Source organism: Pygoscelis adeliae, unplaced genomic scaffold, assembly GCF_000699105.1.
Source record: "Pygoscelis adeliae isolate BGI_AS28 unplaced genomic scaffold, ASM69910v1 Scaffold86, whole genome shotgun sequence".
NCBI lineage: Eukaryota > Metazoa > Chordata > Aves > Sphenisciformes > Spheniscidae > Pygoscelis > Pygoscelis adeliae.
This window is the reverse complement of record NW_008824930.1, coordinates 3,399,619-3,415,485: the sequence shown is the minus strand read 5'-3', so window position 1 is coordinate 3,415,485 and position 15,867 is coordinate 3,399,619. Positions and strand designations below refer to the sequence as shown.

The 15,867-nt window shown below is 41.1% G+C and overlaps 1 protein-coding gene across 1 annotated transcript in view; it reads left to right on the top strand.

Annotated features, from left to right (window-relative positions):
* The window catches only part of MYO10 (myosin X), a 97,124-nt gene that overhangs the window by 17,301 nt on the left and 63,956 nt on the right, over positions 1-15,867 (top strand). Inside the window, exons 3-12 of the mRNA XM_009325005.1 lie at positions 6,949-7,083; positions 8,048-8,172; positions 9,065-9,078; positions 9,202-9,286; positions 9,936-10,039; positions 12,251-12,380; positions 13,253-13,371; positions 14,100-14,246; positions 14,426-14,526; positions 14,757-14,823. Of these exons, the coding sequence (XP_009323280.1) occupies positions 6,949-7,083; positions 8,048-8,172; positions 9,065-9,078; positions 9,202-9,286; positions 9,936-10,039; positions 12,251-12,380; positions 13,253-13,371; positions 14,100-14,246; positions 14,426-14,526; positions 14,757-14,823 (1,027 nt within the window). The remainder of the gene's footprint in view (positions 1-6,948; positions 7,084-8,047; positions 8,173-9,064; positions 9,079-9,201; positions 9,287-9,935; positions 10,040-12,250; positions 12,381-13,252; positions 13,372-14,099; positions 14,247-14,425; positions 14,527-14,756; positions 14,824-15,867) is intronic.

Here is a 15,867-nt window from a genome sequence, read left to right as displayed (position 1 = left end):
TGCAGCTCAGTAGTTTGTCACCAGTAGACCCTGAACCCTGTATCTAGAGGAAAAGAAAAAATAACCCACCAGTCTCGAGAAATGTGGTAAATAACAATAACAAAAGAGAAAACCCTCCTCATTTCAGCCACTTAACTGCCTGATGAATCTTCCTTCCTTAATCTCGTTGTGCTTTAATTTAATGGTGATTTAACAGCTTCCTGTTTGATCCACTGTCGCTGATATTCAGGATCTCGCTGCTGCCGAATGTACGTTGAGAGCAGTTGGCATTTCAATAGCTTTTCACTGCTTTCAGCTCCTCTTTCCTTCTTGCTCCAGAAGAGCCGAAAATGCAGCCAGCTCTTTTCCCTTTCCCCTGCCTGCCAGCTCAGCTGTGTTGGCTCGCAGCGGGCAGGGAAAACCGAAACCTTCCCCACCGGATCGGGAGGAGCAGCTCAGTGGCGATGGCAGCACGGCACCAGCCATCGGGCTCCGGGCAGGGGGTGATGTTTGGGGGGGGTGAGAGAGCTTGTGTTTCCCCTCCTTCTGCTCTCACATTTGCAGTGTTTTTGTGATTAAGCCTGTTTGCTCTTGCCTTCCTGCAACCTACCAGCACAAGCTAAATGTGGAGAGCTCTTCAGACACAAGGTGACATGATTTTGGCTGTCTCCTGACCTCCACGGGAGCCCTTGTGACAGTTGTGGGACCATGGCATGGGGCAGCTGGTGGGGCAGAGAGGGGATGAGGCAGAGTGAGAGCAGCACCTTTTGCAATAAGCGGTTTCCACTGGCATTTAAGGTTACAGGCCAGTTTGCAAGGCTTCCTGGATAAGAGGAGGATTTGGCGCATGTAGTTCAGCACCCAAGCTGTTGTTAGAAATGTGAATCAGATGCCACACAGCTAGGTCTGTTTCCAACTTTCTGCAAGCTCTCAGGTCGCAGTCCCTTCCTGCCCTCGCCTCTAGGCAGGCCCTGCCTGGCAGTGGCACAAAGACAGAGAGGGCTGTGTGTGCTTTTCAGCTTTCTTCAACTGCGTTTTTCCCTTTTTTTTTTTTAATTTTTTTATTTAATGCATAGTGCTATACATATAAAGCTGAGTCCAGGTGTCACTCTGAGAAAAAATGAAATGCACAGAGATCTTTGTCATGCAAAAATAGCTAGCCTGGAGTCATGATTTCATGGTGTAATGTCAGGTAATAACTTGTGAATAGCCCACATACCCAAATTTTGGGGACCAAAGTAATTTTTGGTGCCTAGAAGGTGGACGTTGTTATTTTTGTTAATGCCATTCATTCTGTACTGGCCCAAGTATTTTACCTTTCCTTCCAGTTCCCCACAAGCTGCCAAGAGAGAAGCAGGTTGTATCCTAAAAAGGGCATAAGCAGAAGTCTCTGATGTTCCAGAGGAGACTCCAGCAGTCCCTGCTCTGTAAACCATGTGCCTTGGTACAGGGAAGCTATAATATGGAGAAGTTTTGCATTAGCAGTCCCTTTTAAAATTGTTTACTGTGGTCGTGGATTAAAACAATGATTTGTATAAGTTCAGACAAGTGCTGTAGTACAACCTTATAAGGGTATCTTGTTTCTACAGAAATTGAAGGAACATGCAATTCAAGACAAAAAAAAAAAAGCCAAGTCTGCTTTCCTAAAACGCTATTATCTGTTGTATCTGTGGAGTCAGAGCAGGATTTTTTTAAAGTACTGAAGGTTTTCAGTGGCCCTCATGAGGTTTAGAAAAGCCCCTGTGATCATATACTTAGTTTGGGGCACCAGAAGTGGAGGTATAGAACCATAGAATAGTTTGGGTTGGAAGGGACCTCTAAAGGTCATCTAGTCCAACCCCCCTGCTGTGGGCAGGGACATCTTCAACTAGACCAGGTTGCTCAGAGCCCCGTCCAGCCTGACCTTGAATGTTTCCAGGGATGGGGCATCCACCTCTCTGGGCAACCTGTTCCAGTGCTTCACCACCCTCGGCATAAAAAATGTCTTCCTTACATCTCGTCTAAATCTACCCCCCTTTAGTTTAAAGCCATTCCCCCTTGTCCTGTTGCAACAGGCTATAACAGTGTGTTCGTCATCTTCAGCATCCTGGTCGTTCCTGCATCTTTCACTGGCTTAGAATTAGATGTCGCAACAAGTCACTGTCAGGCTTTCTTGGTTACTACTGGCATTTGGGGGGGAAAAAAAAAAAAGTGGACCTCTGTAATGTCTGAATTCAGGCAAATATTCTGGTCTTGCATTTAATGTAAGAGATGATAAAAAGGAAAATTTCGTTCCATCATGAAAACACAATAAACTGTTACATCCAGTTAAAATGAGTGAATTGTTCATGTAGGCTTCATGTTCTGATATGCACTCTTCACCTGCTCCTAACTTTGGGATCTAAAAACTCAGTAGCAAGTTGTAACAAACAGCCCCATGAAATAAGGTACTGAATGCTTTCTTATGAACCTCTGGACTTGAAGTGCCCCCTGCTGGCACCCAGAATTAGCTCAGCTTTGTTTTGGAGCTGCTTTCGTAAGGTATTGGGTTCAAAAACATATGAAAAAATTTCTACTGTTTTGAAATGCTTGGGATATTTGTCTGGGTGGGGGTAAGATGAGAGGGTTAAGGCAAGAACCTGTCATCAATAGTGACTCAAAATGTACTATAAATGCAAGACCATTTTTCCAGTATAACCACCCGGACCAGAGGGTGAAAAGGAAGGAAATACAGAAGAGATGATATTAAATGGAGTCATCTGAAGATGCTTATTTATCGGTCTGTGTTACACAGGCTTATTTTACTTCATGATAATGCTGCATAAAAATAACTTAGCAGCCTAAAATGTCAATAAAATGGCATATTGAAGGAGCTGTGCACAGCCTGTGCATTAGAATATTTACACAGTTGTGAAATGGTATTTTTGCCCTCCCAGGCTAAAAATTGCTTATCTGGCTATTGAACTAGAGTTTTCATGTAGACAAAAATGTCTACATCAACAAATGCTCAGTTTCGTGTTGATCTGAACCTTACCGCAGAGTCCAGTTTCATTTAAAACAGAAGAAAAAAACAAAAGCCCACGACAGTTAAATTTGATGCTACAACAGACATGTTATTTTATTTATTTCTTTTTTTTTAACATCTTTTGATTTTTCAGCTGTGTGCCATGGCAGGAGCATGAAAGGAGTCCATCTCACTCAAGGCATAGCCGGACAGCTTGTCCTCATGTAGGGAAGGGACTGAGTTCCCCCATGATTAGCTGATGTTCGCAAGTTGGGACCAAGTTCAAACCTCCACCCTTTTATTGTAAGAATAGGAAAATATCTTTAGGTGGGTTTTTTTTGTTGCTGCTCTGTTCAAGGTGATCTAGTCCATGGACAAGCAAACATGCTCTTCTCAGATACAATAGCAGTTGATCCATTTTAAAGCACTTGAAGAGAAGTGTAGAGCAGTCGAAGGAGCAGCAACAGTCACCCTGAATTACATTCAAGTCAGCGCTGAGTGGGAAATCACAGTCTCGCACCAGTTTGTGCTCTCTGTTATCATCCGATGGCCTGACTTTTTTTGTTGTTGTTGTTCAGCTTGAAAATCAATGTGAACCACAGTACTCTTTGGATGAGACCCAGACTTGTGATTGGAAGACGTTCTTATAAGACTGACACACCAAAATCCACATGTGCGTCGAAGAACTGTATTTGCTGAAGATTTGCTGTTTTGTCTGTGTGTATCAGTCTTTGGGGTTTTAAAGCCAGCAGACAGAACTGAGAAGTGATACAGAGCAGTGTTGATACTGCCTCACTCGCGTTACGTCCTTCAGAATGAGGAGTCTCTCTCGGTGACCCTTTTTTCCATCGCAGCAGTCTGAAGTCCAGGCTGCTGTGCCCTTAGCGAGATGCCCTGCATAGAACAAGTCATGGAGAAAGTCTAAAGATCTCCTAAGTGGGGGCCTTGTGGGTTGCTGTCACACTTAATATATTCACAATACTGAATGTAGTGATGTGGAACGAGCTGGGCACTTGAAGTCATGGGTTGGAAGGGTTGCTGGAAAGGTTGGCTGTGCACTAAAAAATTCACCCTTTTACTGACCTTGGCAACTTCTTGTAGGCATAGGCTTTCTAAGGATTCTGAAAGATTGATCCCACTTAACCTACCATTAGTGTGTGCACTGTAGGGTTGAATAAACAACTTTAAAGTTTAGCATGCTTGTTGATTTTCATCTTATTAATATAACAACTGTCTTTTATAAAGCATTTTGTAAAGGAAAAGTGCAGAGCCAACTTGATGCACATAAAATTATGGGTCCCAAGCTGAGCAATACCATGCAGGGGTGACATCTTACTGTCATGCCAGAGGGCACTAGGAACCCATCCACTCAGTGCTCAATGGTAATTGTAAAGCTAAATAGAATAGAGTAGTTACTAGTAAATGAATAGAGAACATTGCGTAAATGCATCCTTTGCTCATATCTGGAGTATTTTGCACGAGCCTTTTTGCCTCTTGCTTGATATCCAGGAGGACTTTGTGGAACTCGAGGTGGTTCAGAGGAGAGCAAAAAGGAGCGATCAAAAGTATAGCATGGCTCCTCCGTATGTGGCTAATGGAGACGGGCAACTCGAACTGGGGAGGCTATCCATGAAGTCATGCACAGCAGAGAGAGGGAGCGCTGGGATGAGTTGTTGGTTTCCCCTTCCAATACGAGAACTAGGGAGCATGAAATGAAGCTAATAGGAGGCAGATCTGAAACAGCAAGACATTGTTCATATGCTTTTTAAGGGAGTGTGGCTAGAAACTCATGGCATATAAATCCATTGAGGGTTACAAGACACAGAAACCAGGTTTAGATCAGGAACCCTCTGAACAGCAAATAAGTGGAAGCTAGAAGAAACATGGAAGGGAAGTTTCACATGTCTTCCCTGGGCATCTCCATTTGGCGACTGTCAGAGCTAGGACACTGGGCAGGTAGATCTTCAGCCTGACCCAGTTCTGAGCCTCTCCTGTTCTAAGAAAACATCAAGAGCATATAATTATGCATAATACCAACTGTACCAGAGATAGGCACAGGAAATATTTTTCCATCAGCTTTGAATATCTCACTTGTAGAATTGCTCTCGATTACGGTGGGGTAACTCAGTTTCCATAGAACTACAGATGCTCCAGAGCATGGGGCAGAGGGTGGGGGCAGAGGAAGGATGGTGTCAGTGAAAGAGCTGATGTCCTCCTTGGCACCTATATCCCTGCTGTTGAGCTATACACTGCTCAGAGGGTGAGAATTTAGGCAGGAAGAGGTATGTATCGCTTGATGATTTTTTGCACTAGACAAGGATAATGCAAGGGTTTGTGAAGCTCTTTCAAAACTAGTAGTAGAAGTGTTTTGCTAATCCTTTAGTGTACAAGGAGCCAGTATTAAATATGGGGAATACTAAATATTTGCTTTGTTGGCAAAGGAGCATGAGTGGGTGAGGGCCTGCAAAGAGAAAGGGAACAAATACCTAAAAGGCCAGACGTCAAGGGTAAAACTAAATTAAAAATACTACAGAATTTGTTTGAGATGGTATAAGTATGATGGATGACTCATACTTGCTGGAACATATCAGCGGGTAGCATATCTTGTGTGAAGTTTTATGAAACATTTTGAAGACTCTCTGGTTCTTCTTGGGAAACACTTAAATCTCAGCTACAAAACTCTGTGCCTCATTATGTTTTCTGAATGCCTCTTCCCTGATTGTTTTTGTAATTGTTGGCATTCATTTGCGGGAAAATGCCGTGCTGCTTTCTTGAGCTGTAGCTTTCTTCTTTGCTTTTTACTAGAAAGTATTGTTACACTTTGCTGTAACCTAAAATCACCAGGGTCACCACTCAGCAATGGCACAACAAAAGACTGTCAAATACACTAAGCTTGCTCCGCGTGCCCGGTTGTGCTCCATCAAAGTCAGTGACAAAACTCTCGCTTGCTACGATGAAAAGGGTAGGATAAGACCAAAATGTACCTCCTTTCATTGGGAGTAAACTGGAATTAGGCACAGCTTAATTAGGAAAACTAGGAATTAGGCTGCAGCTTAGGAAAGAATGCTATGACTTCAGATGGAAAGTAAGCAAGCTAGACAAACTTAAACCACAAGTTATGTTTCTTCATGGCTCACGGTGTGTTTTTAGTTATAAGGCTACATAATTGAAGGGAAACGATATTGGGGAAATGAGCCAAATTTATACCTTCCATTTTTAGAGTGTTGGTTTTGAAGAGAAATTGAGTATGTTGCCTTCTGTTTGTATCAGCAAGATCGCGTATTAACAGTTTGTTTTTAAAATGTCAATTTAGCATTATCAAATAGCTTTGTTCTGCTGCGGGTAAAGATGAGAGGTTTTACATCTCTGATGGTGATGAGAGGTGAAAATTGTATATTTTGAACTCATGTGAATCTGGTTTATTTGGATGGGCATATAAAAAGTTTGTTTAAAGAATATGTAGCTCACTAAGAATATCAGTATTAATTATACTAGTAGCCTTTATGTGTTACAATATGCATTGGTGTCTCTAACCTCCTCCTTCTCACAGCAGGGCTCCCTCCTTAGCTAGATTCCTGCAACATAATCCCAAACTTTCCCGGCTTAATTCATATTCTGGACTTTCTCCACGACCATTGCCATGCCTTTGTTCTGACTTTGTTTTTCCATGTTGGTGAGAATTGTTGGGTAATTGTTTGTATTCAGAGAGGTCTTCATTGCCTCATGGGTGTTGTGTACATCCTTATACAGTCAATGCCTCAAAATGCTGTCTGAACAGTCATATGAAGTCTAAAGATAGCTTGGATTTTGTGTTGAATGTCATATTCAGCAAGCTTAAAGGGGTATTCTGCTGCCATTTGAGTATCATTTCTAATCACCCCAGTCTTCCTGACCTCCAGTAATTTAGAGTTTGGAGGCCTGACCAGACAGAGGGCTTTTTGCCTGGCAGCTGGAACTGCGCAAACACCTTCCTCCTCTTCTTTCAGTGGCGAAAGTGGTGCTGGTAAGACGGAAAGCACTAAGCTGATTCTCAAGTTCTTGTCTGCAATGAGTCAACATTCTCTGGAGCTGTCCTGCAGAGAGAAGACCTCCTGTGTGGAGCAAGCTATTCTTGAGAGCAGGTACTAGATCTTTCAATACACAGGTGTTTTTTCCAGAAAACATAAGCCTTGTCATTGAAGTAAGAGCTCACAATGTAATTAAGATGTGGGTGCGTTTATTGAACAATAAAATGAATATTGGAAAGGGGAAAATTTTCCATTAAACAAAATTATCTGGCTGCTCTAGAGAGTTGTGAGCACAGCGAGATATCTTAAGGAAGCAAAAAGATGCAGAGTTTTGAAATGGACCATGCTTTAGTGGTGGCTTTCGTTTTTGTTTGGGGCTGAATTCAGATAATCAGAGTGAGGGAAATGGGTGATGGGAGGGAGAAACCATTGGTTTGTTTTTTGTAGCCTGAGGATAAGGTATAACAAGATACAGCACGGTGAGGATAAAGTGTGCAGATGGTAAAAGCATGCTGAGGAAAGGGAAGATAAGGAGAACTGATAAGACAGATGAGTAAATGCATCAGATAAATTGGACCCACTCTACGCAAGAAAAAAAAAAATCTCTGTGTTCAAATGAAGTAACGCATGGTCATAAACTATTTAAAAACAAAGACAATTTGAGAAGCTATTACTTTTGTTTATCGTGCTTCATCTCTGTTTTACCTGCTGTATCTTGAGTTAATTATTTTTTTTTAATTGCCTTAGGGCTTTTGCATGTGCTGAGATTTCTTATTTCTATAATTTGAGTACTGCAATGAGAATTGAGTGCATCTTTTGAGCAGTTACAGATTAAGCTGCAGAGTAGTTCAGTACGATCAATCTTCGTGTTGCTTGAATACTTACATCTTTTGACAGAAAATTGAGATGCCCGTTGTTAATAAATTGAGGATAATACTGAGGATGTAGGTTTTGGCTGAGGAGGCTGTCAGAACTGAGCTTTTCAGAGTGCTGTTCCTTTCACCAGTCCCATGTGAAACTGTCTGCATGCTGGTCACGCGTTAACTAACGCTCTTGTCGTTCTTCTGTATTTTCACAGCCCAATTATGGAAGCTTTTGGCAATGCAAAGACTGTTTACAACAACAACTCAAGTCGCTTTGGGAAGTTTATTCAGCTGAACATCTGTCAGAAAGGAAACATTCAGGGAGGAAGAATTATAGATTGTATCCTCATTTGGTGATTTTTACCCCTGTTTGCGGGCAGCCCCTGCGTACCTCCTCTGTGGAGGGCTGAGAGAGAAGTGGCTCGCCCTTGTCCGTCCTTTCACCCCATCCTGAAACACACAATTAAATTGAGCTGATGGGAAAGAGAAGCAGTAATGCCAAATTCTATATGTGTCTGTGCACACGTACATTTCTGGCGGGGTGGGATGTATATACTCCAGGAGGACCAGGATTTTTTATTGCTACTGCTAGCATGGCTCATGTGCGTGTTCCTGTGTAGTGAGCTAAAACAGCCTGAGTTCTTGGGGATAACTTTAGTTGTCTGCTATTTCCTTCATTTATTCTATCCAAAGATAAGCTGCTTAGTTTCTGGAAAAGTACTTGAAAGAGCAGAGCTGCTGAATTTCTGCAGCCTGAGCATGGGTGGGTCAAATCCTTGGATTTGTCCTGCATTTGGCAAAATTGAACTATGAGCCAGCTCCACCAGAGCACCAGAGGTGTGGGGATGAGGAATATACTGAGGTGATCCTACCTAGTGTTTTGAACAGAAGCTGCTTTTGCAGTGGGACAAGTTTCATCCTTAAAGCTGGTCCCAAGCTTTAGGGAAAAGTAAAGGAAAGCAGATGCCATTTAAAATCCAGAACATGATAAGTCCTGTTTTGATGGGATGGAGGGGAAGGAGGTGTGGGAACACGTTGGTATTAAAACTGCTGCAATATTATCATTGTTGCCACTTTATTCATCTTGTTATGGCAGTAGGCGTGTTGTAAGAAAGGACCATGATGCTCTTCCGGTTGTCTCAAGTGAAAGAATTAAGGAAGATTATGAATAGCTTGTGCATTAATTGCTTTTTACTTTATTCCTTGACTGAAGTTGTTCTTCCTGGCTATAGATTTATTGGAAAAAGTAAGTTGATGTTTGCCTTTGCTCAGTTAATTTTGTTTGATTTAATATTTTCTTTGAAATTGTGGATAAAAATTTCTCCTTAAAAATGATTGCTTAAATGGAAACTATTTTTTACTTTGACAGAATCGTGTAGTAAGACAAAACCCCGGGGAAAGAAATTATCATATATTCTATGCTCTGCTGGCAGGGATAGAAGAGAGGGAGAAAGGTGAGTGGCAAAGCGCAAGTCACACAACTGTAGTGGCTCTCTGCTAGCAGTCAGCCATGGTGACAGCAGCGGAGAATTTAACTGCAGAAACCCGCTAACCCAAGCAGAGAAATAGGTTATTTATTCAGCCGGAATTCAGTGAGTGTGAATTCGAGCTCAGCTTGATAAAGCAACCTGCTTAGTTGAAGAATCACTGAGCTGCCGGTAATTTTTCTCCCAGCTTCTGCTGTGGCCCTGGAAAAATTACTTGGGGACAAACATGCTTCATTCTGTTCAAGCTGAATATTTTTGTTGGTACTAAATAACTCCACAGCCACAAAGAGAAATAATTCTGGTTCCTCTAATCCTCTCTCATAAAGATAAATCCACTGAACAAAAGAAATGACATTTGTATATGTGCAAAATTGCCTAAATCTGTCTCAGCATCTCCCATTAGGCCTGCTGTCTTTGCGTGCTAAAAACTCCATTGTGCAGCTAAATAAAGTAAAAAACCAGCAAAATAAACCCCATATCGGATTTTAATATAAAACTTTTTGTGCATCATCATAATTTCTGAGCAAATGAATTGTGAACTCTGACATAGTAATTTGTGGAGTGCTTTTGTTTTGGGATTTTTGTTTTCACTCGTCCTCTTTTCTCTCCTCATTAGATGCTTTTTACTTATCTGTACCGGAGAACTACCACTACCTGAATCAGTCTGGATGTATAGCGGATAAGACAATCAGTGACAAAGATTCTTTCAAGGAAGTCATTGTGAGTTGTTTCCCTAGTTCTTTACACTTTAAAAATCCTGGAGGGGCAGGCGCCCTGGGGCCCACTGACAGAGCAGGGGACAAAGCCTTCTTGTGCTTACCTGTGCTCTCTGCCATTCTGGCTCTATGTGCAGCACTCTCAGAAGAACTAAGCTTACAGGGACTTAAATTTTCTCGTAACACTTCACTGTCATTTTGAGCATGTCTTTACCTTCCTTACCAATACTTGATTTTTACTCTGTCATTTTAAAGTGTGCTGTAATTTAGTGAAATGATTAAGTTTTGAAACAAAAAGAGTATCAGTTAGGAAGACAGTAAGGCATTTACATGCCTTTGCCCTTCCCTACATTGTTTTATATTACAGGTATGTCGGCTTCCACTGTTTTTCCATCCTAAAGCTTTGCCCAGATCATGTAGCACCTACTGGGTCAAGTCTGCAGTGCAGCACATGGGGAGCAAAGCACATGGGCTTCTGTGGCTCTTTAAGTTTGTGGTGGTTTAACCCCAGCTGGGAAATCCAGTTGTATGGAGTAACTTACACAACAGAGTTGAAGAAAATGTAAACACAGGTTAAAAACCAGGTCCTGATGGAGTCTTTGTCTGAATGTCTTTATGTCTTGTACTGGCGCCAATTAGCTACAGCAATTAGTCTATGCTGACGGTTAGGATAATTGCTAATTGCTCAGTATATTACTGAGGTGATATGTGTTAGATTTTAAAAATCAGTTAAAATAATGGGGTTTATGCCCTTCACCGAACTCTTTTTGCTTAGCTATGTTAATCTCTTTGCCGGATTGACAAATTAATGTGTAGTGGATGCAGCAGTTATTTTTAGTGTAAAACATCCTCAGCTGGTGTGGTGGGGGTGGAGGGGTGTTGGAAAAGTTGGTGACTTACCTACGTTATAGTCACATGGCTTAAGCTGATTAGCATGACATTTAGCTTGTGCTAATTATCCCAGGGTAGGCAGAGCATGAAATCAGCTGGGCAGGTGATGCTTGCGTGCTGCCTGCGGTGTGGGAAGGCTTGGAGCAGGGGCTGAGGCTGCGAGGCTGCGTTGCCAGCGTGGGAGGCGGGCAGAAACCCCGCAGTTTGCCCTCGCCTGTCTTTTCCTGTTATAGTCATCCCCTTTGCCTGTTTTTTATTGCGGTTTAAGTCCCGGAAATGTTACTTAAGTGAAACTTTTGTGGGAGACAAGGAGGAACTGCACAGTGAGCGTGGAGATGAACTCACAGTGCTGCCGCCTTTCTTAGAGCTCTGTTGTGAAAGGTCTTCTATACAAAATGCACCTTCAGCCTTTATCTCTTCTCTACTTTTAATTGTGGGATGAGTCTGAGGCGCTTCCATTTGTAACTGATGATTTATGAAAGATAAAATGTGTCACGTGTCATCTGTCAGACACAGTGAGTCTAACTGTAAGGGTATAAAACTGTGATCTGGTCTCAGACAGGCTCATATTAGACCCAAATTTGGGAAATTGTGGTGATTTCCAGAGGCATACAATTATTTACCCCTTCTATGTCAGAGAAAGGTGTATGTTCCACTTCTTGTTTTAATGTTTCTTTAGATAGAGATTTGCCGTTCTCCTTGTTACATAGTTGAGCCTTGATCATTGCCACAGTGGTTATTCATAAATTCAACACATTTTATATAGATCTCTTTCTTGCTCAGTGTGGCTATAAGAAGTCAGACCACACTGGTAAGATGTGCGTTTGGGCTTCATGGCTTGCCCAGAACATGCTGCAGAAGGCCTCCTCTGAATTCTCTGTGGCTGAGACAACAAATGAGCAAATCTTACATGTTGCAGTGTTTCCTTCCCCATGCCTTGGTTTACCTCCAAGGCTGATTGGCAAAATTTGTTAAAAACACGGAAGAGGTTATCAGTGACTCATGCAAATTAGTGAAATTGCATCTGATACACAACTCAGTAGGGCATTTCAATGTTTATACAGAAGAATTTGAAAGCAAATTACAGGATCCATACAGCACCAAAAGGAGATTTCTTAAAACCAGAGTGACACTTGCATGTTCCAAGTTGTCCCCGTGATGTATTATTCAATTTGGGATGAAACCAAAGGAATTAACTCCTGCCAGCCCTCTGTTGGTCCTGACTTGCCTTTCTAAGGCCTGACAACACAGTTGGTGGGTTTGTCCTTGTCCCCATTTTTGAGACAGTGTGCATGTTATTGAAGAAGGTCACATGTCATTCCAGACTGCAATGGAAGTGATGCAGTTCAGCAAGGAGGAGGTGCGAGAAGTTTTGAGGCTGTTGGCTGGCATTTTGCATCTAGGAAATGTTGAGTTCATCACTGCTGGTGGGGCACAGGTGTCCTTTAAAACAGGTGAGAAGGCTGAGCTTCCTTTCAAACAGTGAAAGGGTCTTATTGCTTTTTAGCATCTGTAAATGTTGATTAAAATGTTATTTTGGGGTTTTTGACATACAAGGCAAATTAGTTTGCTGCTGGATCCTAGGTCTTAATTAGGGAAGACCTCGGGCACATATTTATTCCATTAATAGTAGTGAAATTCCATTTTAATCTAATTCCTTCTTTGAAATATTCTCAAGCTGATAAAACATTGGTGCTCAATATGTTCCTTAACTGATATCTCCACTGAAGGTATCTTTTGTTAGAGCTTTCAATACCTCAATTACAAATCTGAAAGTGTGTGCTGGTATGTCTAAAGATTGGGCTGGCAGCTGGTGAGCATTTTAAACGTTTGCTGAAATATGGCACTAAAGAGTAGCATTGCATACTGCTTTATATATACCACATTACAGCAAAATTGCAAATTAAATTATGCATGTAAGAAAAAAATTTCACTGGTTTTCTTTATCCTCATCATCCCGAGGGAAGCTGAAACGCGTTCATGTGGACAAAGAGTGAATTACTGTTTGTATCTGGAAAGATATGTTAGTGTAAGTAGCAGACTGTTTGAATCCCTGACATGTAACATTAAGAGGAAAATAAATATTTGTGACTTGTGATGAATTCTACTGCTAAATTCCCTCAGTTGTGCGTATTTATGATACTGTGCCTTTTCATGAGCAGCAAAAACATATCCTAGAGTTTCTAGTTGTGTTTTTATCTCCAATCCCCATCATCCTAAATGGTGGTGGTAATAATAATAATAATAATAATAATAATAATAATAATAAGTTTCATAGCCTTATGCATTTAAGGACATATTTGTATTTGTCTCTTTCTTTTGCCAGCTCTGGGTAGATCTGCTGAACTACTGGGGTTGGACTCCACGCAGCTAACTGAAGCGTTGACACAGAGGTCAATGATACTCAGGGGAGAGGAAATCCTAACACCTCTTAGTATACAGCAGGTAAAGGCATCTCAGTTTTGACATGTTTTTAGGGTCTGTTAAATATATGGCTCGGACTTCCAAGTCCAGTGAAAACATTGGGCGCTCAGGAACAGAAGTTTAGATCATGCATCAGAGTTGCTATCAAAAATACTACATAGTTTTTTGGGAAGGGTATAATTGGACTTGTAGAAATTTCTGTATATCCCATCCTGTCATTCTGGCCAGGGCTTGTAGTTCGGCTCTTGTTATTCTTATTAAGCCTGATTGCTTACCATTTTTTTCCAAATTCTAGTCATGTAGGCTGATATTTTTCATTATGGACATTTGTCAGGTGGGCGTTTTTGAAAATTTTCAGCAAAAATATTTTTATTATTTGCAAGAAGGGGATTAGGAAAAGGTATACATAACATTATGCTTACCTCTAGAATGGGGTAAATTAAGCTGTTATTTCCTACCCTTCTCTTTTCTTCCTCCGTGCCTTAAGTTTATAATTTCCTGATTTTTGAATGCTTTAGTTTTGAAATGTAATTTTAAAGCCACATAGATGTACAGCTGTTGTAACTTACACTGTTAAAGCTTAAATCGGGCCTCTCTGTTAATACAATTGCTGTCAAGGTATGTAGGAATACAAACCTCCTTGCATTATACCTTGCTTTATGCTGTGCAAGGGACGCTGACCAGCGAAGTCTGGTAAGTTCTCAGCTACAGGGGTGATTGATGCGTTGTGTGTTCCTTCTTTAATGCAGGCAATAGACAGCAGAGATTCTATGGCTATGGCACTTTATTCTCAGTGTTTTGCTTGGGTCATTAAGAAAATCAACAGCAGAATCAGAAGCAAGGAAGACTTCAAGTCCATTGGAATTTTGGACATATTTGGATTTGAAAATTTTGAGGTAGGTTTCAAAAGTTTATTCAGATGGACTGTCTGATATTTATGCTTTGCCGTTCTACATATCTTTGTCATTTTCACTGTAAGTTGATTATTAAACATGTTATGACTTAAACCAGTTCCTTGTTTGCAAAGTAAAATACTTGGAGTGTATGCATTTTTGAAAATCTCTTGTCTCTTTAGGTAAACCGTTTTGAGCAGTTCAATATTAACTATGCAAATGAAAAGCTTCAGGAGTATTTCAACAAGCACATCTTTTCCTTGGAGCAACTGGAATACAGCAGGTAAGAGATACAGATGAAATTTGAAAGAATTTTGAAAATATCACTTGAAATCTGGGTTCCCAGCTACCTTTGATTCCTTTGAAAATCTCCTAGTCTGGGGCTGTGCATTTTTTAAAAGCAAGCTGATTTTGCTGTATTTTGCAAGACAAATACATCGGCTCCTCCTATTTCTATATTTAAAAGCTTTTCTTTGTAGTTGTCAATAAAAAGGCCCTCCTTATTTTCTTTAGGGAAGGACTAGTTTGGGAGGATATTGACTGGACAGACAATGGAGAGTGCTTGGATCTTATTGAAAAGGTAATAAAGAATTTGATACAAGTACGTATTTCTAGTTTTTGTTCTGACATAATATGTTTTTAAAACACATCAACACAAACAACAAGTGAAGAGAATGGTGGCTCTTGCATGTTTAAACAGTGATCTTTTAATGAAATCATTTTCATGCGTGGACATATTCTACATTATATTGTAAGCTCAATATATGCATCTTTCCTTGTAACTTTTAACAGTGTATGATTATATACAAAAGCAATATTTGGAGATAATTAAAAAGAATAGAAAGAGTGGGCAGAAAGAACAACAGTGTCTTGCTCCCATAATGGCTTCTCCTGGGATGCGAGTAATCTTCATTTGTTGCCTGCCAATTTTTGCTTCATCTATAATTTTGTTTGTGCTGATTTGTACTAAGGAAAGATGCAAAAGAGCATGAAGTTTCTGCAGAGTTTTTGGTAGGAACGTTAGCAGTGACGGGCAGACGAGGTCTAATTTCGCCACCTAGAAATGATAACTCTGGCTGGATGACAAAGCCGAAGTTACATAGTTTCATTCGTGTGTGCTTCTGCCAGCAGTACAAAGTGGGCTGCGTGAGTTTATCTCTGTAGCGGGGTGTGTGGCTGCTGAGTTTGGATGACCACAGAAGCTGATGGCAGCAGGCAGGGAATCCAGCTGCCAGGACATGACTTGCAGTCAGGACGGAGTGGTTTGTCAGGAGCTGCTCTGGGCCGATGGGAAGTGGCTTATTAAAATGTGCACCTGGAGAACCGTGTTTTTCTGAGAGGCTGTATCAACCTGAAGCTTGCTGGACCCATTCATTAACTGCAGGGTAGCTTGCTTTGTTTACAACCTCTTCTAGTATGAGAAGTAGGGAACGTCAAAGGAAATTACGTGGAAGCATATGCAAAGCAAAGGGAGGGTTGCGTTTCACGCACTGCGCAGTTAAACTGTGTGTCTTTTGCTGTGCCCCTGGGCACTCTGGGTGCTAAAAGTTTGCATTGATTCAACAAGTAAGTAGATAATTTTATGGAAGAAAAATTTTTGAAGGGCTGTTTACACAAACTCCTC